The sequence below is a fragment of the Amphiura filiformis genome, chromosome 19 (assembly GCF_039555335.1).
Source record: "Amphiura filiformis chromosome 19, Afil_fr2py, whole genome shotgun sequence".
Taxonomy (NCBI): Eukaryota; Metazoa; Echinodermata; class Ophiuroidea; order Amphilepidida; family Amphiuridae; genus Amphiura; species Amphiura filiformis.
This window is the reverse complement of record NC_092646.1, coordinates 23,718,898-23,746,839: the sequence shown is the minus strand read 5'-3', so window position 1 is coordinate 23,746,839 and position 27,942 is coordinate 23,718,898. Positions and strand designations below refer to the sequence as shown.

Below are 27,942 nucleotides of genomic sequence, written 5' to 3'. Positions count from 1 at the left end.
ACAAATTATAAAAATTTGATATTTTTCAAATTTTGATATATAACAGTCCTCGAAGTAAATTATATAAATCTAATGATATATTCTTAAAGTGTATGTAGCAGGGAGGAAAAGCCGACGGTCAATTGAAAATTTTGACCTTTCATATTGAAGATATGGATTTTTTTCCTAAAAAGCCCTAATTTTTTTGGGTGTTTTGGGAAAAAATCCATATCTTCAATAATGAAAAGGTCAAAATTTTCAATTGATCGTCAGTTTTTCATCCCACCTACATACACTTTAAGTATAAATCATCAGATTTATAAAGTTTACTTCAAGTACTGTTAAATAAAGAAAAAATTGCAAAGGCAAAGGAAATCGTGAAAGCAAAGGAAAAGAAAAGGGGCAAGGAACCTGTTTCCTACCAAAATAGTGGAAACCCGGGAGTGGAAAATACCAAATTTTTGCGCGCTAAGTGCACTCATTGTTCCCGTAAAAGCTCAAAGACTTTTACATGTGTACCATCTCTTTAAAAATAACCTGCTATAAGTATATATCCCACCAATAGCATAACCAGCAGGGGGGACAATTGGGGCAGAGTGCCCCCCATCCAAAAATGAAAGAGAAAAGTGCCCTTCTGACGAAAAATAAAAATGAGAAAATGATACAACCAGTAATTTTTTGTCTTTTCGCCCCCTCCAGAAAGCTAGCTACGCCCTGGCCCTGAAGCAAAGTAGTTCAAAATCAAAGTAGTTCAAAATCGGCAAAGCATGCAAAATGATACACACGAAAATTGCAAAAATTACAACTCTTACAGTCATGTGATTGAATGATGAGTTAAACTGCAAGAGAGTCAGTGTATGCGACAGGAAGTAGGACTGTCAGTACAGGTATCCATATATTACTATCACTGTCATATATAATAATTGAAGGAATATGTACAAACACAGGTCAGGTCATATTAATACACACAATATTAAAGTTTTGTTAGGGGACAAAAAATACACACCTTGTTTTATGGGCCGAGGGCCGGGTCGGTCTGGATTTTTTTCCCTTGAGCCTAAAATGACCATAAAATATCACCGAAAGCTTGAAAATTTAGCAATGATTTTTTTTGCAAACATATAGTAATCACCTTTATTTTACATATTCAAAAAACATAACCTTTTTTTGTACACACGTGTCCTAGCTTTTTTGTTTTTAAATAAAAATCCCTTTAAAAGGGAGCGCTCAGGCCATATGGAAGTCACATGACTGTTTGGTATACTAGTATATATAATACTTTAAAGGGGCATTTTGTAATCCACAGCCTCATCCCTCCCACTTTTCAAAAAGAGTTGAGATTTTTATACCACTGGAAACCTCTGGCTACATAATGTTTATGTACACAAATTTGCTTGCAGTTAATTCATTTAGCAAAAATATTTGTCAAATTTGAATTACTTTATATACCGTACACCAGAACGAAATTACAACACAGTGGCCTACGGAGCAGTGTAATAATACACATAAGCATGCATAACTCGCAAACAGAATCAATGACATTTTGGGGATAAGCCTTTTTGTGGATATCTACTGACAAATGTCATAAAAAGAGGATGCTATGATCACAAAATAAAGGCCCAACTCAAAATACAATGTAAAATCTGAGACAGGTATATTAGTCTCAGGTAAAACAAGAAATGTCTTTAAAAAAGACAATACCATGGATGAAGATGTTTTATAATTTTGCATTGACAAGTACTTGGAATGCTAGTAATTTTGTATGTGTAGAATTGAATAACCAGTTGGAAAATTCTGGTATTTATTGGTAAATACCACCAATGACATACTAAGAAATACTGTGAAATACTCAAGAATTTTCATGATGAAAGCTGAATTGAAAATGGTCCGGGAAAAAGGTCTAATTTTCCCCCCTGAGTCAAGCATATAGAGAATACAATAAGACTACATGAAATGTAATTTTTCTAACAGGATTTGGCACTGAACTTTGAACAAATTAATTAGCTATGGAGACAATAATCCCTTTGGGTTTCCTTATTTTTGATCCCAGACATCAAGTGACCCTTGTATCATAGAAATATAATCAACATTGACATCCACTGATGCATGCTGGGATACTTTATGGTCACATACTACTGAAATCAAGTAGACTGAATTGTCTTGCAACGGAGCAATTCTATTCTATACTTTACATACATGGGGGTCTAAAGGGGTGGGGACAAATTCCAGTGGGGAGGAGAGGGGGAAGAGAAGAACAATATATATTAAATGAATAAATATTAAATATTTGCAACTTACATACCGTAAACGTTCGCCTAATGGTTCTATGGGCACCCTTGACATTAGACACAAACTAAAAGTGCCCTCATCCAACTCCCCACCCCCCAAATGGCAAAACATGGAACAAAAACACGTAACTATTATGGTTTTACATCTGCAGAAAAATATACAGCATTTCAATGTTTGTAACTGGATTGGAGTAGAATAATGTGCTTAAACAGAGTTACAGTACATTCGCATGCATGTGTCCCTCACATGTTTGAGTAGCAAGTGATGTCCCTTGTGTTACATACATTATACAAGATCCACATACATACTAGGGTGGATCCAGGCCGGGGGGGGAAATACAAACGCTGTATGGGATGTGCCGCCCAAATGGGTTACTTTTTCACAGACAATCCTTAGACATGGGTCTATGTTTCAATCCTTAGACATGGGTTTCCCTTTTAGATTTTCCGTGCTATGTGTGAAAAACATGTGGGAAAACATGTTGCTTTTACTATTTTCAAGCTCAAATCCTTAGATATGGGTCCTGATTTCTTGAAAATCAGTAGATATGGGTCCTATTTTCGGATAAATTACCCTTATAAATGGGTATGGGTTCGAGCTGCACATCCCCGTCGAAAAATAATCCAAGTACCCCTCCGATCCAGGCAGACTGCCGCCCCCTAAAAAAGAATGAAAAAACACATTTTTTGCAATTTTCCCAATTCAAAGGGGGAACCCCCTTAAGCTCCCCTTAGAACAGCTAAGAGTCACATTTGCCATAAAATTTGGGCAAACACCCCCCTTGAGCGAAATACACACTCTGCAGTTTGAGATAACTGAAATAACAAAATATAAATAACCCTACCTGCTTCCCTTGAATCACTATTTCCAGTTGGTTCCTCCGGCTGCTCGTCTGAATTGAGTGATAGAAATAAACGAAACGAGACTACAAATTACGCCAGTACTACAATCCACGGTTGGCACCCTATTCACATTGCCATTCTTGCACTTGCCCGCGTAATCATGGTCTACACATCAGGGAGAGGGCGCTTTTTAAAATTCGTATATCCTTGTAATCAGAAGAGCGACTAACTACGACAGTTTTTGGAGCTGTATGTTTGATTTAGATGAGAAATAAAGTTGGGCTATTCCAGTTGAAATCCATACACACCCCCTATGGAAGACATGACCTTAATCTTCCATACAGGGAGTGTAGATTTCAAATGCAGTTACTCATTCAGATAACCCCATTTGAAATTCACACTCCCTGTGTGGGAGATTCAGGTCATGTCTTCCATAGGGGTTGTATGGATTTTAAATGGGATAGCTCAACTTTCAGCTGGAGAAACTATTGTTAAAATGTAGGAAGGTAATCTACTATATATTATGTAAAATGTCTAGGACGGGTAGCAAAAGCAAGGAAATTGGTATAACAAGTATTTTGTAACTTCACAGTTTAGCGTAGCTGATAATATTTAGTAGTTGGATATCTAACTAGATATGTATGTTATTTATCAGAAATGTAGAGGCTAGTATTTGATGTTATGTTAAGAAAAGTTTGGAGGTATAAGAGCTGCAAATTTGTTTTAGTTGAGAAATGGAAATATATATATATATTCTTATGAACATAAGGTAGTTCAATGTAGGCTTATAACCTGTTAGTGTCATTGGTTAGGTCCAAATGATATAAAGACTTTTCAAAAAGTAACCCAGTCATATTGGCCCCTGAACATGTTTAAAGCAAAACCCCTTATGTAAGTGGTTGGCAGTTTTGTTTTAAATATGTTCAGGCGCCACAAACACATAGGAGGATTTTCCTACCAAAATGCTTGGGTAATAACTATTGATCGCTGTAAAATGCAACTTTTGAAATTCAGGTGTTTTTCTTTTAAAAACACTTCTGTGTTGCTAATATTGAACGACAATGGACGAATGGGGCATCAAAATGAGCATAGATAAACAGGCCAAGTTACTTTTTGTGATATCTTTAGATAGCATTTGATATGGTATAGCTTGGAAACGTTGAATAATGCTTAAATAGTAGGAATTATTGCTACAAAATGTATCAGAGTATAGGCTTCTTACCTTCTATGCTGTAACCGACTAGAATCGGCAGTAATTGGATGAAGTTTTCTAGAGCTACAAAATTAAGTTTAGTTAACACTTTGGAAAGGCAATTTAGTAGCTAGGGTTTCTATATATTTGCCAGAAATGAAATAATGAGCAATATCTAGTCTGAAGCTATGATAAGTTTTCTAGTATAAGAGCTACGCATTTGGTTTAGTAGAAATATTGAAGCAAGTAAAATTTGGGTATTTTAAAAAAATGGGTGCATACTAATCTTTAGATATCATTAGTAAGGTTCAGGTGATAAAGATAGCACTTTAGAGTAAAATCTGGGGCAAGTTTGATTTGGGTAGGAAAGATTTTCAAAATTTTGTCAACAATTTTTGGGAAAGCTGTAAAAACTTTGGCAAATTTGCATTAAATTTTGCCAAAAATTTTGACTTTTGATTTAGTGATAGGTCCCAAGTTTCTTGAAAAATTAGTATATGGATGGGTCCACTTTCAAATGCACAGTGGCACTACCCAAACAAAACTTGAGTACCCACTAGGCTAATGGAACTCGATTGTTAGTTACCTATTGACCGCCCGCATCACCTTTTCAATTTGACCAAAACTTTCATTATTTTTTATAAAAAAGTAAATTATCTGAAAATTGAGATGGAAATAATCAAAATTGAAACTCTCAAAATGTCTGACATCCCCTGCTGATCATAATCAGCAGTTTTTGTTAGTGGGAGAGCATGTGGTAAATAATGGAAATTTACGGATTACCTCATCATGTTTCTAGTGATTACAAAAATTGCAAATTTCTTTTCATTTTAATTTAAAAAATTCAAATCTTTTCTCAATCTGTTGCAAAATGTCTGTAATGATGATAAGCAATAATACCTGTTTTGAAATGGTCTTTCATCAACAATATATACTTTGGTACTGGTGGGGCACCTAAATTTGAAGAAAACTGTTCATAAAATCATTGATTTTGTTGACATAATGGATAATGAAAAGAGACCGAATAATGAATAATGAAATAGCGACCTCGTCCTTTTTTTTCAAACATCCAATCGAAACTAATAATCAAGTTCCATTGTCCCTGCCCCCAGAGTATTATTACAAATAAATTGCTGCAACTTAATCAAAACATTATCACTCAATGCTATGGGGCCTTATTCAAATGAATAAAACTGCTAATAAATTATCCAAGCTACAAAAAACATACCAAATGAACCTTTACAGATTGAATGGGCTATTCCATTTAAAATCCACACTCCCCCTGTGAAAGATTTTGGTAATATCTTTCACAGGGGGAGTATGCATTTCAAATGGAACAGCTCCATTTGAAACTCGCCCTCCCTCAGAAGATTCAGGTTGAATCTTTCTCAGAGGGTGTATGTGATTCAAATAGAGCTGCCTAATGTGTTTATTCCATTTGAAATTCATACTCCCCCTGTGGATGATATTTCCAAAATCTTCCACAGAGGGAGTGTGGATATTAAATGGAAACGGAATGAACACATTAGGCAGCTCCATTTGAAACTCACTCTCCCTTTGTGGAAGATTCAGGTTGAATCTTTCTCAGAGGGTGTATGTGATTCAAATAGAGCTGCCTAATGTGTTTATTCCATTTGAAATTCATACTCCCCCCTGTGGATGATATTTCCAAAATCTTCCACAGAGGGAGTGTGGATATTAAATGGAAACGGAATGAACACATTAGGCAGCTCCATTTGAAACTCACTCTCCCTTTGTGGAAGATTCAGGTTGAATCTTTCTCAGAGGGAGAGTGATTCAAATAGAGCTGCCTAATGTGTTTATTCCATTTGAAATTCACACTCCCCCTGTGAATGATATTTTCAAAATCTTCCACAGGGGGAGTGTGGATTTTAAATGTAATAGCCCAATGAGTGGGTGATGTATTATCACAAGGTGATGCGATCGGATCATCTAACTTAAATTGGTTTTTATCTTTTTACATCATCAGGATTATAAACACATCACAAAAAGAAAGTCCCCCACTAATTTGAGAGACCATCAAGTGCCATTCCAGTTGAAATCCAAAATACACCTCCTATGGAAGACTTGACCTTAATCTTCCACACACAGAATGGAGTCGCCCATTCAGGTAACCCCATTTGAAATTTGCACACCCTGTGTGGGAGATTAAGGTCATGTCTTCCATGGACTGTATGGATTTCAACTGGAATAGCATGATTGACTTAAAGATAGAACATTTATTTGAATGTGTGGGGAATTTTGATAGCTGTGGTATGATACCAAAATTGTGTAAAAAGATATTGAAATAATCAAGAAATAAATGATCAAATGGGATATAGTGCGATTGGAAAAGACGCAGCACCATTTACTCTCTAACAAGAACTGTCTTTAAAAAAGACAACTCCATGGATGGCTCGTAACAATGAACACGCTGACCGCCGCTCTATTCAGGCGAGTGGAACATGTTACAGTATGCAATATCATACCGCATAATCTGTTTAAATTGGCAACTTTTCAAATCGTACCAAATTCTATTCAATCATAAAGTTCTCAATTATTCTGAATTCGTTTTACACAAGTGTGCTATCAAACTGAAGGTAACAAAATCCTCAAACATTCATATCAGTTTTATTGCTTTTAAGTTAATTGTGCTCAAAATTTATGGCCCCTCAAAGTAGCGGGCACTTTCTTTTTTTGATGTGTTTATTATGAAATGGTTATCCTAGGACAGTGTGGGTGTCTAATTTATTAGGAGATACGTCAAATTAACCTTTTCCACAAAAATCTAAAATTTGTTCGGTTTATAATAGGCAAAAATTATTTGGGTTTTGTTACTGCATGCGTTAAAAAAGACATACGCTCACGTAATTTCACATAAGCATCCGCCAATCATGCATTGCACATCTAGCGAAAATGTTGCGTCCAACTGTGTGAATGCCATTCTATATCAATACACAATGTTATGAGTCTCATTTTTGTCGCCTATTATAAACCGAACAAACTTTAACAATGACAGCCTCAAGAATTTGGCAACTTAAAAAGATATCTAGAGTATCTAGTTTAGAAACCTAATTATTGAAATCAAATCATGGGCTATTCTAGTTGAAATCCATACACTCCCTATGAAAGACATGACCTTAATCTCCCAAACAGGGGGTGTAGATTTCAAATGGAGTCACCCATTTAAGTAACCCCATTTGAAAGTCACACTCCCTGTGTGGGCGATTAAGGTCATGTCTTTCATAGGGGGAGTATGGATTTCAACATTTGCCCATGTATGTTTATGCAGTTGGATCCACCAAGGGGTGATCAAAATTAAGGTAATTCTGTTGAAAATATAAACAAATGTAAAGGTATAATCAAGTTGTGTGGGGTGTGTGTAAAGGGGGCGTGTATGTATATATGGTGTGTTATTTTGTGTAGGTGTTTGCCAGCAAACGAGGACACACACTCGCAAAAATAAAAATTAATAAATGTAGATATTTATATAGCGCTTTATGCCGTAAACAGCCTCAAAGCGCTTTAAATTTATTCCGCCGTCATTAGAATATGTCGAAACCACGTTTGCAGCCTACAATTGGCGCAGGGTTCATCAGTACAACGACTGTGACAACCCCTAACAGCTTCCCATTGCACCTGGGTGTGGTGAGGCAAGCGAGGCAAAGCGCCTTGCCCAAGGGCGCAACACGGTGGTGGACGGGGACTCGAACCCATGCTACATCAAGAAAGCTCTCAGATTATGAGTCCAAGGCCGTAACCACTGAGCCACCGTGCAACTCACTTTTAAACCACGGACCACTCTGCAATGGGGACCGTCCTCGTTCAAGGAGGTCTGCAAATGACTGTGGTAATGTATTTGTGAAATATGTCCTCTATCGTACGTGAAATATAATGTCCACAGTTGCTTGATAAAATTTTGTATATACACAAAAAAATGGCAGAATACGTCCTCAGTATGTCGATTGAGTAAGGATTCAGACAGTCACGTTTGCATAGTCCTAAAAGGCGTCCACGTTTGGAGGTGATTACATGTGGGACTGTGTATGTGTTTGTGTGTGTATGTTTGTTTATAAAGCACATTTAAAGTGTCCTAATTAATGATGTTTTTTAGGCATGAAATACTGCACCTGTTCTTTAACAGTTACAAATTGCCAATAAATTCACAATTTTAACAATAATTTCTTTGCTTTTAAAAGCTCCACGCCACTAGTCATGATGTTATAATTTTTGTATTTTGGCAATATGCCTAATTAGCGCTACAAACGAGCATACTATAATTAAGGCTGTCTATTTCTATTCAAATATTAAACTATGCTGGGGGAGCACCATCAGCTTGAAGCAGAGATGAATCCCCTCTTGTAGCTATCGTCACAAGCTTATAAGAGATAGGGGCATTGGGCTATTCCATTCCCCTGTGGAAGATTTTGGAAATATGTTCCACAGGGGGAGTAAGAATTTCAAATGGAATTAGCACATTAGCCAGCTCCATTTGATTTTCATACACCTTCTGAGAAAGATTCAACTTTAATCTTCCACAGAGGGAAGGTGAGTTTCAAAAAGGAGCTGCCTAATGTGTTCATTCTATTTGAAATTCATGCTCCCCTGTGGAACGTATTTCCAAAATCTTCCACAGGGGTAGTGTGTATTTTAAATGGAATATCCCATTCAGTGCAGACCAGTTAAGCTAGCATGTACAGGCATTATAATATTAATAAGGGTGTTATTAAAGAATATTATACAGGCATTTATTAGTAATGGTGTTAAAGAGTAGACAATATTATACAACACAGGAAACACATGTTAGAGAAGACTCAAGGTAACAGAACAGTTCATCATTTTTGCAAAATTACTCGCACAAATGCACGGTGGAAAATGAAAAATGATAAATAGACATAAAAAAAGAGTGTGATCTGGATGAAAACCCAGTCCCTGTGGTCAGGTCCATAGCCAGGACTTTTTGGGGGAGGGGTGCAGGGAGTGGGTGCAGGGGACCAAAAGTGAACTTACTTGAATTTTTCCTTCAAAAAAAGGGCTGATTTCAATATTTTTTCCACAAAAAAAGTGGACCTTGGTAAATTTTTCCTTCATAAAATGGCTGATTTTCAATGTTTTTTACAGAAAAAAAATTAGATTGCCATGGGGGTGCAACTGCATCCCCTGCATTCCCCTACCCCCTCCTCAGGTACAGCTTGCCCATGGTCTAAATCATTTTTGTTGTTCAAAAACTTTTGAAAACAATTATTGAACTGATCTATAATACTGATAAACCAACAACATTCTATATGAAATCCAAACTTGGATTTGCTTCAGTTAGCCATGACTTGAAACCTTTGTAACATTGGGTGCAAAACTCAACTCTGTTCCAACATTTTGATGAATCACTGAATGCTGTCACTAAAATGGGCACAATGCACAGGGGTCATTGCCCTTTGTCCAAATGTATAGAAACTTTTGTCGTCTGCATCATATGCTATCATATCTCAAAAGGCTGCCTTGTGTGATTTTTATTATCATTGTTTAATTTTATATTGTTATTTTATATGTCAGTATGCTTCTTTCTTTTATGAATGGACATGTGTAATATTGTGATAATAACTCAAAATTAATATATAAAGTTAACTTTTACAGTGTATCTCATCACAATTAGATGACAATAATAAAAAAAATCTCAAAAGGCAGCCTTTTTAGTTACAACAGTATGTGAAGCAGACGACAATTTGTAAGAAACATGCATTATACAATGTTTCAATTCTCCGTTTTCACAATGCAAGTTTTGGTGGTCTTTATCATTTTAACACCTTTAATGTCAGCTTTGCTCCAAAAAGAAAGAAATCTGTGTTCAAGTGACGTATCCCGAGGCTGTTTAGCATGCATGCGTAGTCATGCGGCTAACCAATGCGAAAACATTCATTTGTTTTCATATAATATTAATAGAAATCATTCGATAATCATGAACTAGAAGAACAGACAGGTATGCATTGTTTGAAACACAAAGGTTGTATTATTACCAAGGTTTGGGTGGGATGGGGTGAGTGATATGCTAATTATTTCGAAAGTAAGTCGAAAGTAATGTGTTAAAGAACTGATTTGGAACACAAATTTCAGTCAACTGATTTCAGTGGCTCTGGAACTGGGTGGCCTGGTAAAATTCGTAAGACAATTCATGTAAAATTGTAAAATGTATGCATTTCAAAAGTTTCCATGTGACACCCCTCCCGCACCCTCCCTCAGTGTTACAGGCCTTGGAGAATACAAATCTTCCGAAGCTTATGGATTTTGAAGGATGATCTTTGTAAAACTGATATAGAATAGACATGTGTGAACATTTCATTAGTCGGAGCAAGCAGCAAGCATGGTCTTGATTCCCACGGGGATTCCCATGACTAGATGGATGAAAATAACCCCCAAAATTTGCCTGACACTTGTGCAATAATGGGAGCATATCCTTGTGGACCACCAAATTACCCCTCTCTTAATTTGGTCTTAACCGTTGTTGATTCCAAGTAAAATTCTGGTTTTAATGAAAAAAAAAATGTTCTCACCCTTTCAAAGTGCCAGTGGATAAGTTTTACTTTTGTTGTTTCCAAATTTGGACAAGAACAAATTACTTTAAAATAAATCAACATTCCTGTAACCATCTGACATAAGGGACGGTTCACAAACACTTGTGGGGGGGGCCTGATGCAAAAAAAAATCATCGCCCCCCTTTACAGATCTCAAACATTTCAGAGCCTCCCTTTTTGACATGAAAATTATGGGTCAACCCCATAGAAAAGCATATATATAAACTCAATTTTCCCAGGAAAATGTGTGGTCATTTTTTCAGCCCCCCCCCCCTTAGGAGGGTCAAAAAAATGTCAGGGCCCCCTTTTTGAATCAGCCCCCCTCCTAACAAGTGTTTGTGAACGGTCCCTAATAATTATAACACATTTATTTATTTTATTAAAAATATAGTTCAATATATCAAGTTTAATTTTATTCATCCTCCCACAAAGTTTTAACCTAAAAAAAGAATATTATTTTGTATTTACCAAACTTGCCTCCCCTATGAACGGGCACGGCGCGTGTGCAAAATATCCTATTCAGACTTAAGTCAAATTACACCAGAAGTTATACAAATACCAAATCTTTGAAACCATTCAGTAGTTGTTAGAAAAGTGATCAATTTGGTGTTGCCTTTTTGGCCTCCAGTGAAAAGGGAGTATGCCTGTGTATTGAATGTTAATTGTTAAGGTGTTTACCCAGCCATACCTACTGGCATTGTAGTGGTTTACCTACCAAATTGGTTTTGTCCCACATAAAAAAAAATGATGAATTGATTTGAAACTGGAATAAATTGTTCTGTGACTTATTTCCCTCCTTTTACTGTTTTTCACTGTTTTGTAGCGAAGGAGAAACAAAATTATATAAGCAGTTAAATGCTCTGCGTGCTAGCCATAGCCTTCAACATAAAAAGTCCCAAGTTTTGAAATATTTTCTCAAAATATCAAGAGCTATCTCAAGAACCACTGAACCAATACTATGTATGTTTGAACTCATTTTAATGCATTTTCCATGCTGATTCCAAATATGGTCATGAAAATGTACATTCCTGAATTTTTTTCATTAAAAAAAATTAAACTTGTCGTCTGCAGTCGACACACACGTGGAGAGAGTTAATGTTGTTGTATTTCAAATATATATTGTAGGGATGGAAGTTTTGGATTTGAAACTGAATGAAATTAGAATAAATAATTGTGAAACCAATAAGTTTCCAGAATTAATATTAGAGTACTTAAATGAAAAATAATAATGAAATTTTAATAAAATGTCGTCTGGGTAATTTTGTTTAAATTGATTGCTCAGCTTTACAACTATCTGAGATTAAGCTGGTTGTTGGTATCAAAAGACCCTATTTTTGCTTGTTCTTATATTATTGTGAACACTGAACAACCTTGCCAAAACCGGGCCATTGAATTTTTTTGGGAAATTTTGGTTTATTTTGTAAAGAAATAAACCTTTTTTTTGGAGGGGAAATAGGGTGGCAGCATGCCACACCCTCCCAATCCCACAAAGGCCTATTTGCTATATTTTTCAATAAAAAGGTCCAAAAGCAGGAGTAAAATTGACAAAAGGTCCACTTTTCGGTGATAAGGCATTAAAAAAAACCCAAAAAAGTGCATTTTTATGGGTGGAGAGGTAAGGTTCCCCAAAAAAATTTCCTGCATACGTGCGCTAAAATGATAAATATATGAAAGATCATTTGGATATCAAACTTGCCCCATTTATGGCATGCAAATACCAAAATTTAATGTGGCATGGAATGTTTAGTCGCATAACCCATTATATTAACCACACATGTATGTTCACTGCATTTTAAGCGAACACCTAGAACACGTTCCTCACATTCCATTCATGTAGAATTAGTATCAAGTATAGTGCATTAGTTCCAAAACTTTAATTTATTAGCGGTTGAATGAGAATAATGCTAATAAAATATCTTTCAATGCAACCGAAAGAGTGCAAGTGAAAGAGATAGGCTATAGGGTCTATGTTGCTTTGAACATTATTGCACTTTCAGGCTAGGGTCTATGTTCAGGCTCACCCTGTATCTAATTTAATCAATGTCTGTTCTAAATTAAATTGATCCGTTAGACATACCAATGTTTTTACAGTAGACCACTTTAAAAGACCCCAGTTCAGACCACAACAGGTGCTTCAGAAGGCCTCAAATGTGTTTGAACACTGCACAGTTCCTTTGAACAGGGGGGCACTCCCATATATTGGTACACATCATGTGCCGGTCAATAGACCCCCATTTTTGAGGCAAATCTGCCACCCAATGACCCCCTTTTTTCATCAGCTTTATACAAATCTGCACATTTTTGTGTGCTTTGTGCACATTTTTAACAAATTTGACATTTTAGTAGCCATTTAGCTGCAAAATTGCAGATGTTTTGCACATTTTTGCCCAGAAAGTTACTTTTTCACGTTCAATGATGCCCAATTTTCACATTTCACCACCTTTGTTCCTTTGGACCATAATAAAAATTTTGCATCATGCTCAGCAATCATATTCTGCCTATATCAACATTAGAGTTTACCCATTCACCCCACCTTACCCCCGTTTTAGAGTGGAAGGAGGAGGAAGATCAAAAGACAATTGGGTGGGAAAGAAAAGAACAAGGAGGAAAACAGGGAGGTGTTGTTCATCCAGACACATGTAGCTCAATATGCGCTATGCCCTGCAAATAGGCATGTGAAATTCATTGCGCTATTCCATCTGAAATCTGTCCTACCCCTGTGGTAGATTTAGCTCTAGTATTTCACAGAGGGAGTATGTTTGTCAAATGGAATTGGCTAGGTTATTCATTTTGAAACTTGTACTCCCTCTGTACATGGCTGTACCTATCTTCCACAACTGGAGTGAGTATTTCAAATGGACATGATGGAAGTTACCCAATTGTTTATTCTATGTGAAACCGATACTCCCTCTGAAAGACTTTAGCTAAATCTTCCACAGGGGAGTGATTTCAAATGGAATAGCATAATACCCAGAGTGCAAAAGGATGAGCTCACATGTATAAACATTACTAAAAAGTGCATTTTTAAAGTAAAAAATTGGTTAGTGTTATCATGGTTGTGAGTTAATAATTATTCTAAGCAAGGTAGCTCAAGAAATGAAACATTATAAAATATAAATATAGTTAAAACAAGTTAGTAGAAAAAAATAACTAAAGCTAAATACGTAAGAAAGGGAGAAAGTAAAATGTTTAAATTTCTGATCAGAATTAATTGCCAACAACCTTTCAAAATGTACAATAACAGTAATGACTAGCTTGTACAAATAGTTACAAATAAAATATGAAACTTGCATCTTATTACTGTATATTCTTTAAAAAATATTTTGTAGTTTTGGATTTATACTAGTCAATATTGCAGTACATTTGTTTCCCGATGGTTGATTATAAATTATTGTTTGCAAAACTGATTACAGAAACTCAACTAAATAATAAAAGCAATGAAAGAAATTAATACATGGGTGATGCTATAAACAAAATTATTGTCATACCGCCATGATCAGATCTCAACAGGATACATCATGCTCGGGATTGGAGGAGGGTAAAAAGTTTTAAAATAAAAAGAAATTGGGCAGAATAAGTAAATCAATGTTTTTTTAGGATGGAGTGTCTGTTTTTTGACACTTTGTATAATTATCTTTAGCAGTGCAGTTGTTTTTTTATTAGCACTTGACCACACATATGGGTACAAGTATCAGAGTTGTATACAGTTTAGTATATGTGTACAACTGAACTGTGGCATGGGGATGACAATATTATCATTTATAGCATGTGTAGACTTTAAAGTCACCTTCTCTGCTGTATTTTTGATAAATTTTCAAATAATATTGAAATAAAAAAAGTGCTTAAATTAGTTGATATTGTGAGTGAACAAATCATACAAATGTAAACAAAAAAAACTTGAAAATGAATCATGCAAAAACGAGCAGATGGAACTGAATAATGCAAAAACATAAAAATTAACAAAAAACTGAAAATTGGAACAGAAAGTGTGTAACCATGGTAACATATGGAAGGTGATGATGTCATGATTGAACGGCCAAGTACAAGTCTCGTGCTAACTCCGCCTACTCACTATTATCCACGCCCAGACAGAATAACCATTCCGTCCTAGCGATTGCTTCGTCTTTATCCATATCACAATGCGAGACCAACGTTTTGGCGCATTTCTTTGGTTTAACTATCTTCTTCACAAGTCTCCTCAAATCTCGCAGCTCTTTCTTGTCGAGCATTGAATCAGCGTTCACATCTAAATCGGTAAATTTCCAATCTATAACTTTTCTCTCTTCGTCTATGAGAGCTAGGATGTCGGTTGCCGTGTTCGACACGACGTCTGCCGGTAATCTGTCGTATTCCTCACGGAAAATGTTTTTAAGATTTGTATTGAAAGTTGCTCTGTCTTCTTGGCTGCATTCTGGAATGAAAATTGGAAAATGAAGAAAACAAAATCAAACCACATCCATGCAACATGATCAGATGATGATGATGATGTTGATGATTGATGATGATGAAGCTAATGATGATGATAATGATGACAATATAAATGTTGATGATGACAATGATGATGATGACAATGATGATGATGACAATGATGACAATGGCCAGGATGATGATGATGATGATGATGATGATGATGATGATGATGATGATAATGTCAATATATAATAGTGATGATGACAATGATAATGACAAGAATGGCAAGGGAAAAATGAATCCTTTGCAACATGATGCATCCCGGGGATGCATCACATCATTTCATCAAATGACACTCCTACTTTAAACATGTCCTCTCTGTTTTCATTTTGACTGACTTAGAAATATGGGTTGATGGCCACTAAATAAAAATATTTGGCAAGATCTGGATGTGCTCTGTTCACCGAGCTACATCTTGTCACTATCCAACCATGTTGAACTGGATATCTATAATTAAAGACAGAGATAAAAAGAATTTATCGCGTCTTATGTCACTGTCAATTACGATCCTTGATTGGTTTACACAGGTTAATCAGCGCGTAAAAGGAAGACCGATCTATCTGGTGCTGATCGGAGAAAAGGAATAGCAGCAAATGGCGAAAAATTACATTACTTTTACAAGGCAAAAAGCAGCTTTTCTAGGCATTGTGGACATGGTGCCTTCGGTTAAGAAAGTTTCCTACCATAAAGACCTAACTTTTGAGATGGTTTGCATGTCGAAAGGTGCAAAATTAACAATTAGGCGCCCGCTTATAAATCCGCGTTCAGCAAGTCATCATCACGACACTTGTAAACAAACCGTGCTCAAGTTTGATTGACAGATGACGTCAGACGCGATAAATTCTCTTTATCTTTGTCTTTCATTATAGCAAGTCATTACAGAAAATAATGGGAGAAATACATTATGGGATGTGTACAATATCTTCTCTATGTGACACCCATAATTTTATTCCCTGGAGGGCGAGTGACAAAAGCTTTTTCAGTACCGGAGAAAACCGATGGGGGAAAACTTGTTTGTTTTTTTACTCCCTGTACTTGGGACTGGTGGGGGCAGACTTACCTGATTTTTCATCTGGCATCTGTGTATTTGGTCTTTGTGTGTCTGTAATAACAAAAAAACAAATGTTAGTATTTAATTTAAGTGTTAAAGAACAGATTATCAATACTAAAACAGAGGTACAGAGAAGATATCTTACCCTTCCCAGAATCCTTTGCAACATGATAATTACCTCCGCTCATTTCATCAAATGAGGACATCATGAACCAGGTGTAGAGCGAGGGGGCAGTGTGCTCCAAAGAAAAAATGTGGGTGCTATCAGGACAGAAGAATGAAATTTATGTCAAAAAGTGCTGTTCCCCCTCCATCCAGGATAAATTTCTCAATTACTTGGCTTTTGCCCCCTTGGAATGACCAAGCTAGATATGCAGGCAGCCCCCCCCCCCTTTGAGATGCTGGCTGCCCTGATATTTATTTTGACATTTTTCGTCAAATTTACCCCCCTTGAAAGTTGCCTCATTTGTCCCCCTCTGAAAAAGTCCTGGCTTTGCCACTGTGCCTACTCCTATCCCAGCAACTATACCAGGGGCAACTAGACTCAAAATAAAAAATGTAAGCATTGGCTTTTTTAGGAAGATTTTTAACATAGGGGGGTGCTGACCAATCGAAAAACTTTGGTGACCCATCCTGGTGGTGCCTGAGGGGGTTTCCCATCTTAGGTGTCAGGAAATTTACGAAAAATAGGTCAAAAACACCCATTTCCCCAGTATTTAGTCACATTTTTTTACTTCATCTTGAATTATTGGGGCCACACCAACAATATTCAGGGGGCTGATCCCCCACAAGCCCCCTCCTCCCCCCTTTCCTAAGCCTATTGTAAGCATCAACTTCCTTCAGTTTAAGTGACTAGACTTTGGCAAGATCTAACCCCACCTATATTTACACCCCATCAAAAAACAGTTCTCTGTTTAGGTTCAGTCAGGTCAATGAACAAACCCATGTCAGGGGACTGCTGTAGACAAGTGTGCAGGTATTTTACACAGAATTTATTTTCATTGAACAATCTCTGTCTGGGGACGACTTCAGACTGTGTGAAGGTATTTGGGGCTATTCAATAAAAATCCACCACACCCCTGTGGAAGACTTATGGAAAGTCTTCCACAGGGGGAGTATGTTTTTCAAATGTAATTGGCATGGGTTGATTATTTTGAAACCCATACTCCCCCTGTATATGACTTTAACTATATCTTCCACAACTGGAGTGAGTAGTACAAAAGGATGCTACCCAAATGTCTATTCAGAATTGAAACCCATGCTCTCCCTCCGTGGAAGACTTTAGCTAAATCTTCCACAGAGGGAGTGTAGATCTCAAATGGAACAGCCAAATTTATTTTCATTTACACATATGAAATAGCAATCATGGAGGTAGGTACAATCCCCTTCAAATCTGGTGTCATAGGCCACTCCGTTAATACCATATCGTTTTTTCCTGGCAACTTCAATCATAGACCACAGAAATGAACACCAAAAAAAGATCACTCCATTTCTTTTCTTTTTTACAGGACAAGTATTTGGTCTGCAGTGTTATTAACCCTAACCGCCCTCAGTACTACAAAATACTACAGCAGAAATCAACTGCAAGCCCAAGCAGAGTGCCCCTCTGACAAAAAATGAAAGAGAAAATATGGAGGGCAAAGGAAAAGATAAGGGAAAAGCCCCCTTTTCACCAAAATTCACCCCGATCATGGGCCAAAATAGTGAAGAAAAAAATGTTGCACTCCACATTGTCACAATAAAACCCTTTTCATCCGGATCATGGCCGAAAATTGTGCAAAATACACAATTTTTGCGCTACATGCACACAACGTCCCAATAAAGCCTTTTTGGAAACTGGAACACATGTACAATTTCTCTTAAAAACAAAACCGGTAATGTATTGTAATTTGTAGGAGAAGATGCATTTTTTGTGTCTGTGCCTCCGACATTATATTTTGCCCCCACCCCGGCCAAGAATGCTGGCTACGCCCCTGGACAGGGTGGACGAAGTCCAGGGGCGCCAAGGGTTCAGAGGGCCAAGCAAAAGCGAAAATGAAATAAGTGGGAAAAGAGAAATGATAAAAGGGCTTCACACTGCTCCTGGGCCCCCTAGGCCTGCTCTTGCTATGCCCCTGACCATAATGACTTTACCCGAGACAAATGCATGCAAAATTAGGATAAATGTGACCTAAAACATGGTAAGATGTGCATCACACAGTTTGGTCGATTTTGTAACAGTATTTTGAGCTAGGGCTGTAACTTGCAACAGACTGCTAAAACACTCTGCTCCAAATCTAGAGGACAACTGCAATGACACTTGGCTTTAAATCATAGTGCTTAAAAGGAACATTTTTTATGTTTTGCAACAGGGTAAACAATGTTACATAGTTTCAACTCGCTGGTGGTAATATAAATGAACATTCTGAATATGTTATACATTATACATGAATCACAAAATATACACATGTATAGTTCCTCGGTACACTAACATAACACAGGCTAAGTCAGTATCTCTGAGGTACACATAGATGCCAATTAAGTGTCTTTGTGGAGTCTTCCATAGTAACATGTTTGCAGGCCCGTAACCAGGGGGGTGAAGGGGGTGGACCCCACCCCCAAATTGCAAAGGCCAAGAAAGACTCCTTTTGACGAACGAAAAAATAGAGGTTTTTTTATGCCTTTTTGGTCAAAAAAAATCCACTTTTTCAAATCCACTTTTTCAACCCTATAGGCCTATATTATAATTATTATGGCACAGGGCCGTAGCAAGCGGGGCGGCCGGGGATGCCATGGCCGCCCCACTTTTTGAGAAATTTGTTATGTTTTTCTTTATATCTTTATTTCAATTTGGGCATTTATTTGTATTTTGGCCGCCCCACATTTGTAATGGCCGCCCCACATTTTTCAACCTTGCTACGGCCCTGTTATGGCATACACATGAAGTCGGGTTCTGATTGGCTAGTTGAAACACGTCAGCAACACATCATTCCCTGATCAATCTGCATAGCATCGCATGATGCAATCATGATTTTACGGATCGGTCAGCCAGTGCGACAGATCTTTGCAAAATGCAGTTCCTCTCTTGCACCATATAGTCTATGCTTGCACAGTAGCAAAAGGACACCAATTTTTGTTGCAGTGAAATAATATGTCACATCCATTTCAGCACCATTTCATGCACTATTGGCAATGTGGCATGTCAGGTCGTCCTAGGTCACCATGAATGGATACCCCTCATGACCTAGCTCCTTCAAGTTCACTTCCACCTTGTAAATCATCTTCTTCCAAGTAGGCCTCATATCCATGTCAGCTGGGAGCAATTTGTTCACACACATGATAAATCACATCTGCCAAAGTACTAACTTACTCCACTATAATAATAGGTTGTCAGAGTGTTGGCATTTTGTGTGTAACAAGGCAGGTTGTTTATAAAAACAACTCTACACCTTTTTATGTACACATAAATAATAGCATAAATAGGCCTACATGTAGAGGAGAGTGGAATGGGTCGACAGGGAGAGGAAGAAAGCTACAGAAAGATCAGTAGTATTATTAGTGGGGCTGAAGACCCCCACCCCAGATCAGTATTTGCCCCCTTTCATTTTTATATAAACAGGTGTCCAGTTTTGACCTTCATGGATGCTGTGCTTCCCCCCACCTGCCCCTTGCTGTCCCATTCCATTACTCTGTTTGCACCACTGAGAGGAAGGCAGGGGGAGATGGATGACAATGAATGAGGCCAGGGAGAGAGAGAAGAGGGAACATGGGAGGCAGAAAGGGGGGCTAATTTTGTTTAAATGTCCAATCCTTGTTTCTATGACTGAGTCCAAAATATGCAAAGTGTGGATCTTTTTCTGGAAAACATCCACTTGAATCTAAAATGTGGCCTTTACACCCCAAAAGTGACCCTCCCTATGTGAATTTTCTTTCACAATATAACCTTTTTGAACACAAACATATATAAGTGGCCCCTTTTAGTGAATTTAGAGGTGTCCTCTGGCTAACAGCCTATAGCAGTAGCACTATTTGGGCTCTGTTGGTTAATTTTTAAGTAAACTATCCAGAGAGATTGCATCAGCTGCTCACACTATGCAGAGTTATGTGCTCGCTATTGAGTCTGTGAGGGCCACAAACTGTGGATAAACACAACTAAAGTTTGATGTATACTCCACTTCGCGAGAAGTTGTGATGAAAATATTAATCCGCAGCTTCGCGCGAAGGCATTCATGTATACTTCATAAAAATATTGCTGAGTATCGCGAAGAATTGTTGCCCGCTCTGTGCTTTCATATAGAAACTTCGCTGGCCTACCCCCCAAAAAAAGTTGAACCAAATCCAACTCTCCGCGAAGCGAAGAAACCTGCCCCGCGAAGGAAATTCCTTCGCAGAAGTCGTAAAATTTCAGCTCAAATTACTTCGCGGCCTGTGAAATCGTGGTCGCGAAGTGGAGTATACATCAGACTTAAGAAGGACATTATCCTTACAAGTGAACTCATCCCATAGCCTCTTGGTTCAAAAGCATAACCAAGCAATGTAAAACCAGTTTGAGTTACATATTGAAATCTGTGGGAAAGTAATCACTATCAAGAATTAAGAGCACAAAAATCATTTGAGGTTATTCTTCAAGAGAAGTTTTAACCTTTTGTAGCTTTATCTGTTTTTTCAGGAAATAGAAATAACCTAACGTATGCATGGATCAAATTGATCAATTTATATATAGTCAAGTCAGTCTAACAATTCAAAACATGTACAACTTACAATTGCATGTGTCCATGTTGATATTTAAATCTAAATTCAATGAATACCAGTGGCGTACGCAATGGGGGGCTGGGCTTTTTAGGGGGTTATCAATTACGGGATCGAAGTGAGTCGTAAATGTTTGAACAATCAGGAAGGGGAATCAAGACCTGTGGCAGGTGGCCCCCCACTTTTGAACTGAGAAACCTGTGGATGCCACTGATGAGTACTAGTATGCCTAGCTCTAGTTAGAGCCACTGCATGACCACAACCAGTCAAGCATCAATATATCCAGTAGCTAAGCATGGTAGTGACACGCTCAGTTCCTACTAGCGATCAACAATTTGGACCGAATCGTGATCGGAGGGGACTGGGTCAGTTCTACAATAAACCTAGTATGCGGCAGTAGGCCTTGTGATTTTTTTAATCAACCTTGGCAAAAAGCTGGATTTGCACTGCTCAAGTTGTGGCTTATTTATATTTTGTTCAATAAGGGGAATTTTGGATATGATTGATACCAGACAACATCACATGATGATGTTATATGAAAACGCGAAGATATAGGCTTTTTACTGTTAAAAATTGTGAATTTCCCTTAGCAATGACCATTATAATTTTTTCATGACCTTCAACTCTTGTATTTCTTTAAAAACGCAATGATAGGCCTATAGACTTAAAATTCAAGAATTGTAATTATGTATTATTTACAATGGTATGCGATTCTGTGATTTTTGACATATTTTAAGAGATATTTGGGTTTAAAACAGGAACATTCCCCCGAAACATTCGTTCGTACGTGTGTGCACCGCCTCGGTGTGCCGCGATAGAGGTACCAAGTGTGACGTCATCGGGTCATTGCACTGAAATGTAAAGAAAAAAAGTTTTCCGCAAATGAACTGCGCACTGATTCCAAAGACCCCAAAAGCTAGTTTTGATTTTCACATTTTTGCACCTTCACTCCCCGATGAGCTTTTTCAAAAATTCAAAAGGAATATTATCCTTGATATTTGAACTTTAATATTTTCAACAAAAATAATATAAACTTATATGCTCCATATGAGCCCTTTAAATCTTGGAATTTTGATGGTGCATTTAAGATCATGGTTAAACTATGATAGGCCCTATAGACCCTAGAAGAACTAAGGCTTCCTATGTGTCTACCATACAACAAATCACATAACAATGACATTCGCATCTGTTGCACAGTGACTATTACTGGCTTACCAATCTTTCTTTCCTACACATTCCTTCATGTTTCTGTATTGTGTTCTAAATAAATTATTTTTCCTCCCAAGTCCGGGGTCATTCTCATTTTCAGCGAAACTGAAATCAGTGGGAACCAACTAGAAGTTCATAGACCAGCATCGTTGACAACATTTTGCAGCTACAGAAATCTACAGAATTTTTGCCACTTTCCAATTTCTCGTAAGTTGGGTTTATGCAGTGGTTCATGCCCCCTTACAAATTCCTAACTCGAGACGTTGCGATTGTTAAGCTCAGTATACACTAACTTCTACACTACAGTTAAATTAGTTCGACAATGAAGTGTTACGTGTAATCCGATCGGGAATCCGATTATCACTTATTGTCAGCTGAATCACTTTTTTGGCCAAACATTTGTACAGTATGAAACTTGAGTGACCCCCTCCCCCGATTCGTCCTTGGTTTTAAGAGTTTTTTCATTCTTTTACCTGAATGCAAACCCTAACCCTTCACATAACCCTAATTCTGATGCCTAACCCCAAAGCATAACCATAAAATATGCTAACATTAAAACTGAGGATGCCTATAATACATATCGGTACAAGAAATCACAATTTCAGTGATGATCCCTCTTTCAGCGTGAATACTATAAAATGACCTCAAGTCATCCAAGACCAAAGACCAGTATCACTGTGCATCAGAAAATCTAGCCCCCTTGCAACACCGATCCCACATTTATGTGTTCCAATATCTGTGGTGTCACTCTGTGGCATAACTGATTATTATAGGGAGGACAATGGGGGGGTGACTTTCACGGGGAAACATTTGACATAAAATATCACAGTAGCTAGCTCCCCCAGGCGGAGGGGGCACAGGGGAAGCAAAATGTCAATGGGGCAGATTCTGCCCCTAGCCCTAAGCTGTGCCACTTGTGCTACTTGTTCACTCTGGAAATCTGAATCAAAATAAGTTGGATCCTGTACAATTGCAAAATATATTCCCTTTGACAGCAGACTCAAGTTTGACTTTGTACAATAATATTAAGGGGTACTACACCCCTGGCCAATTTTGTGCCTATTTTCGCAATTATCTAAAAAATTATAGCGCATTGGGGACAAGTAAGATATGTATATTATAGGGGCAAGGACTACAACTACTGCACTGGAAATTTTATTTCAGCACAGGCAACAGTTGTGGAGTTACAGTAAAAAATGAGGGAAAACCAATTATTTGATCAATAAATCAGTAACTAATTGCCTTGAGTTGCTGAATTTTTGGTGCAGTAGTTGTAGTCCTTGCCCCTATAATCAGTGTTCGAATAATCCCACGGACAACCAGATTACAATTTCTGGTTGTCCGTCTAAGTTTTTGGTTGTCCGTAGGCCTACAAATGTGACTTTTGGCTAGATTTATGGTTGTCCGGCGCACACATTAATCATATTTTTGGTTGTCCGGCGACTTTTTTAGTTGTCCCGGGCAACCGGACAACCAAAATTTCGAACGCTGCCTATAATATATGCATATCTTACCTGTCACCAATGCGCTATAATATTTGAGAAAAATGCAAAAATAGGCACAACATTGGCCAGGGGTGTAGTACCCCCTTAACTCCACCAAGATTTCAGCACTCCAATAACCAAAGTGTTCTGCAATAACCATCAATTTGGTCAACTATTAAAAATGACACATCCCTTATTTAAAGCCATATTATAACATTTGCTAAGGAAGACGCCCTCACTGAATTTTTAAAATTCCTTTTTTTACACGATTAAATTGTACTTTATTAAACCAATATACCCTGCAAAAATCAAGACTCTAGGTGCTGCAATTTTGTCAAAAGCCGAGATTTTGAATAAAACGCCGGAACCGGCGCTTTATTATTACGATGGAATTATTAGTCGAACGCATACATGATGTTCATAACACACATGACGTACACGGCGTGCGGTACGGTGATACACATAACAAAGGGTCGTACCACAACATGACCGAAGGAGTGGTATGTATTGGCGACATATGCGCTGGTAGTAAATTCCAATTTTCTTTGCTTTGCCGTAGTTGTTCGGGTAAAAAATAAAAGGGGATATATCTGACAGTATGAGCTAACATTTTATGGCAAAGAAATGCTAATCTATTTTGTTTGAAAATGTTATAATATGGCTTTAAGTAATAATTATGTAACCAATAAGTAAAGGATAGACCCTAGCAATGTGGTCACAAAGCTCACAGTCAGTTTCCTCTTCTTATTTCAAAATTTGTCATCTAAAATGTCATAGAAATTATTTAGTATCAGGTGGAATGGATGACAACTGTGACCCTAAGGTTACTTGTCTACTATTAGTACTGTAATGTTTACATGACCAGGTATGGAGCATGATTAATAGTTACTACACCATGACAAATATGCACTTGACTTCTAAGGTCTACAATCATTTTTTTTTTCATATTTCACACTTGGGAATGAACTTTTTGTAAATTATGTAATGGTTATTCTGAATGCTGATACCAGACAGTGGCATGGCCAGGAAGAAAGGAAACAGCCCCCATATGAGAAGTCTTGCCCCCCCCCCCTATATTTAAGACATTTAATGCATTTCTTGTGCTTTTTATCCTGTTTTTGTCAAAACTGTCCCTACTGAAAGTTGCCTGAAAAAAAAAAAAAAAAAAGAGTCCTGGCCATGATGCCACTGATATCAGAACAATACAGGGCTGACTCTATTGAATTTTGGAAATGTAAGAGCCAGTGGCAGTGTCAGGAATTTTTTGATGGGGCATGGGGCCATGGGGGTGAAGTGAATTTCAGGGGGTGCAAAATCAACACATTTTGCACAAAATTGACGCAATTATTGTAATTATAGGTCTTTTTGCCTAAAAGTGTGTGTGCATGTGGGGGGGGACTGGGGTACAAGAAAATTATTTGAGGGGGGGAATGCCCCCCCACCTCAGATAACAAAATTTCTATTTTAGTGTTGCTATGTATCTAATCAGAACCCAACAATTAGTGATACAAAATCGTGATACAGACAAAAACATAAGCAGTCTGGGCCACAATGAAAATACGTCAATCCTAAAATGGACAGGTAAGCGTTATCAATAAGTTTCCCTTGTCTTCTGAGATAGGTGAAGCATGTTTTCTTTGGTATTTTTAGAAAACATTTGAGGTATGTTTTCGACATCAAACTACTCAAAAAGCATTGTGAATTTGCGACACATATAGCTTGGGAAATTTTACCATATTGACGGTTTGTTCTGCAATGTTGTCTAAGCAATGAGTAGCCCAAATCAGTGCTTTAATTTTGGTGTTATAGCATGAATGGCAGCAGTGGCATAGATTTTTTTTTGACATTGGGGGATGGGTTGGAAAAAAATAATAAGTTTATGGTACAAATGCATGTGACGCGCACAAATTTATTTGTCATATTGAAGCTAAACTGATAAAGGGTGCAAAAGTTGGCACTTTTTAGTGTAAAATGTCCAAGAGGTTAATTTGGTCAGAAACCCACATGCAGGTGTCAACAGTGGCGTAGCCAGGATTTTGGAACCGAGGGGGCACAACTTGTAAATGTACCGACGGAAATATTTTTTGCCGACGGAAGTTGTGATTTGTTGACCCAAATTTTTTTGCATGGTTTGAAAAAGTGAAGAGCAAAAAAAAAAAAAAAAAAAAGGATTATAGACGGTACCAACATAAAAACACACAATTTTTATGTAAAATTCAATTTCATTCACAATTTTTCATAATTTTTTTGTAATTCTCCCCTTTTTTCGGTCATCCTGGATAGTCTATTGTTAACCCAATTTTTTTTAGGCCAGTGGGTGTCAACATTGGGTGGGGGTGTGTGTGTGTGGGGGGTGGTGATCTACACCTCTGAGGCTCTGAACTTAGTGGTATCACTGATCAATGATATGCCATCAAATGGTTGGACGTAGTCTAGTTCCATCTTGAACTAGTTGAACCTAGTTTTGTTGCAGTTGAGACTAGTAAGTGGTTGCTTGGAAAAAAGGCCCAACAATGGGTGCTACATTTGTACATGCCTGATTTTTGACTAATTGTAATATACATAGTCATGTGCTTGGGTTTCAAAAGCTTAAAAGAGCCCTTTCTTTGATCAGAAAGAGTACTTGTAAACATGTTGTTTTGGGGGAAAGAGGGCAATTATTGCATGCATATTTCATTTGCATGCCAATCTAGATCAAACCTACAGGATTTTGGTACAAAGTCATTTCAAATAAACCAGTAAAGTATGTGGTAACAGTTTTGTTTGTAACAAATAATTATAAGAATGCCATATCATTGGAATTGGATTAGGATTTGCACAGTGGCGTGCAGACAGGATTATTTTGTAGCACATGAAGTGTCGCGGGCGTAGCCTGTTTTCTTGCGGTTTTTAGGCCTAACTTGTTTGTAGGCTTATAAAAATCGGGGACACAAGAAATAACATGTTAAACATTTTTTGGGGCAAGATTTTAAATGGATTTTTCAGGATAATAGACTTGGCTAAGCTTCGTAGGGTAAGCACTGAAGGATTTGTATACCCTTTGTCACAAAAGAATAAGTTAACAGTTACTGACTTTGTGTATTTATTGTGGTTCATAGTGTTACACTTCCCCAATAAAACCAATAATTATGTTGGCTTTCATTTTGCCTCCGGATAATTGTTAATGACTTTGGAATATGTGGCGACTTTTGGGATGTATTGTGAGGGTTATTCTGGTTCAATGTTAGGAAACTGGGGAAAATTTCATTCCAGTTTGCTGTATGCTGGGTGACACAGATGTTTTAGCTTTCCAGTTTTATTATCAGTGGCAGCGCCAGACATTTTTCGGAGGGGCGGGGGAATGGGGGGGTAAAGTGCATTTGAGGGATCAACAAATTTTGCACAAAATACCTGCAAAAAGTGGAAGTATTCATAATTTTGGTTTGTTACTGGGAGCCCAATTTAGCACCCTTTCCTAATAAGCACCCCTGCAAAATTCATTCCAGTTTGCTGTATGCTATGCTGCGTGACACAGATGTTAAGCTTTCCAGTTTTATTATCAGTGGCAGCGCCAGGAATTTTTCGGAGGGGCAGGGGGAATTGGGGGGGGCAAAGTCCATTTGGGGGATCAACAAATTTTGCACAAAATACCTGCAAAAAGTGGAAGTATTCATAATTTTGGTTTGTTACTGGGGGCCCAATTTTGCACCCTTTCCTAATAAGCGCCCCTGCAAACATTTCCAAGTGACATCTGTTAGCCTAAACCTCCTTTTTGGTATGCCTGAACAAATAGTGCCATACTCTGGCCTAATATGTTTAGAAACTGGCCCAGAAGTTTTAAAAATAAAATCATTAGGCTTCTGATATGTACCGGGCCAATTTCACCATGAAATGAGCAAATTGGTCTAAGCTGGTTCAGAGCTACGGCGCTGTGGCAGGCTCTCTCTGGCTTTCGATGGCTGCTTCGCAACCATGCACGCAGTCAGCAGCTCCAGGAACTGAAATCAGTTTTAATCTAAGTTTGAAATCCTTAAGAGAGAATACTAGTGGCCAAGTCCATCCTGCCTATTTTACTCTCCAAACAAAGATATCAAGAACCCAAATCACCCCCACACCCATGGGTCCAGACAAATCAATCCCAATTTTGCTTTTT

The 27,942-nt window shown here is 37.7% G+C and overlaps 1 protein-coding gene across 5 annotated transcripts in view; it reads right to left on the bottom strand.

Annotated features, from left to right (window-relative positions):
• Window positions 1-27,942, bottom strand: part of LOC140141081 (SPARC-related modular calcium-binding protein 1-like) — a 119,414-nt gene that overhangs the window by 66,503 nt on the left and 24,969 nt on the right. For 3 of the 5 annotated variants that reach the window (XM_072162856.1, XM_072162853.1, XM_072162854.1), the window contains exons 4-6: window positions 16,399-16,440; window positions 14,941-15,279; window positions 3,113-3,193 (exon numbers count right to left, since the gene is read on the bottom strand). In XM_072162856.1, coding sequence (XP_072018957.1) covers window positions 3,113-3,193; window positions 14,941-15,279; window positions 16,399-16,440 — 462 coding nt within the window. The remainder of the gene's footprint in view (window positions 1-3,112; window positions 3,194-14,940; window positions 15,280-16,398; window positions 16,441-27,942) is intronic. The other 2 variants (XM_072162857.1, XM_072162855.1) reach the window with 1 other exon arrangement.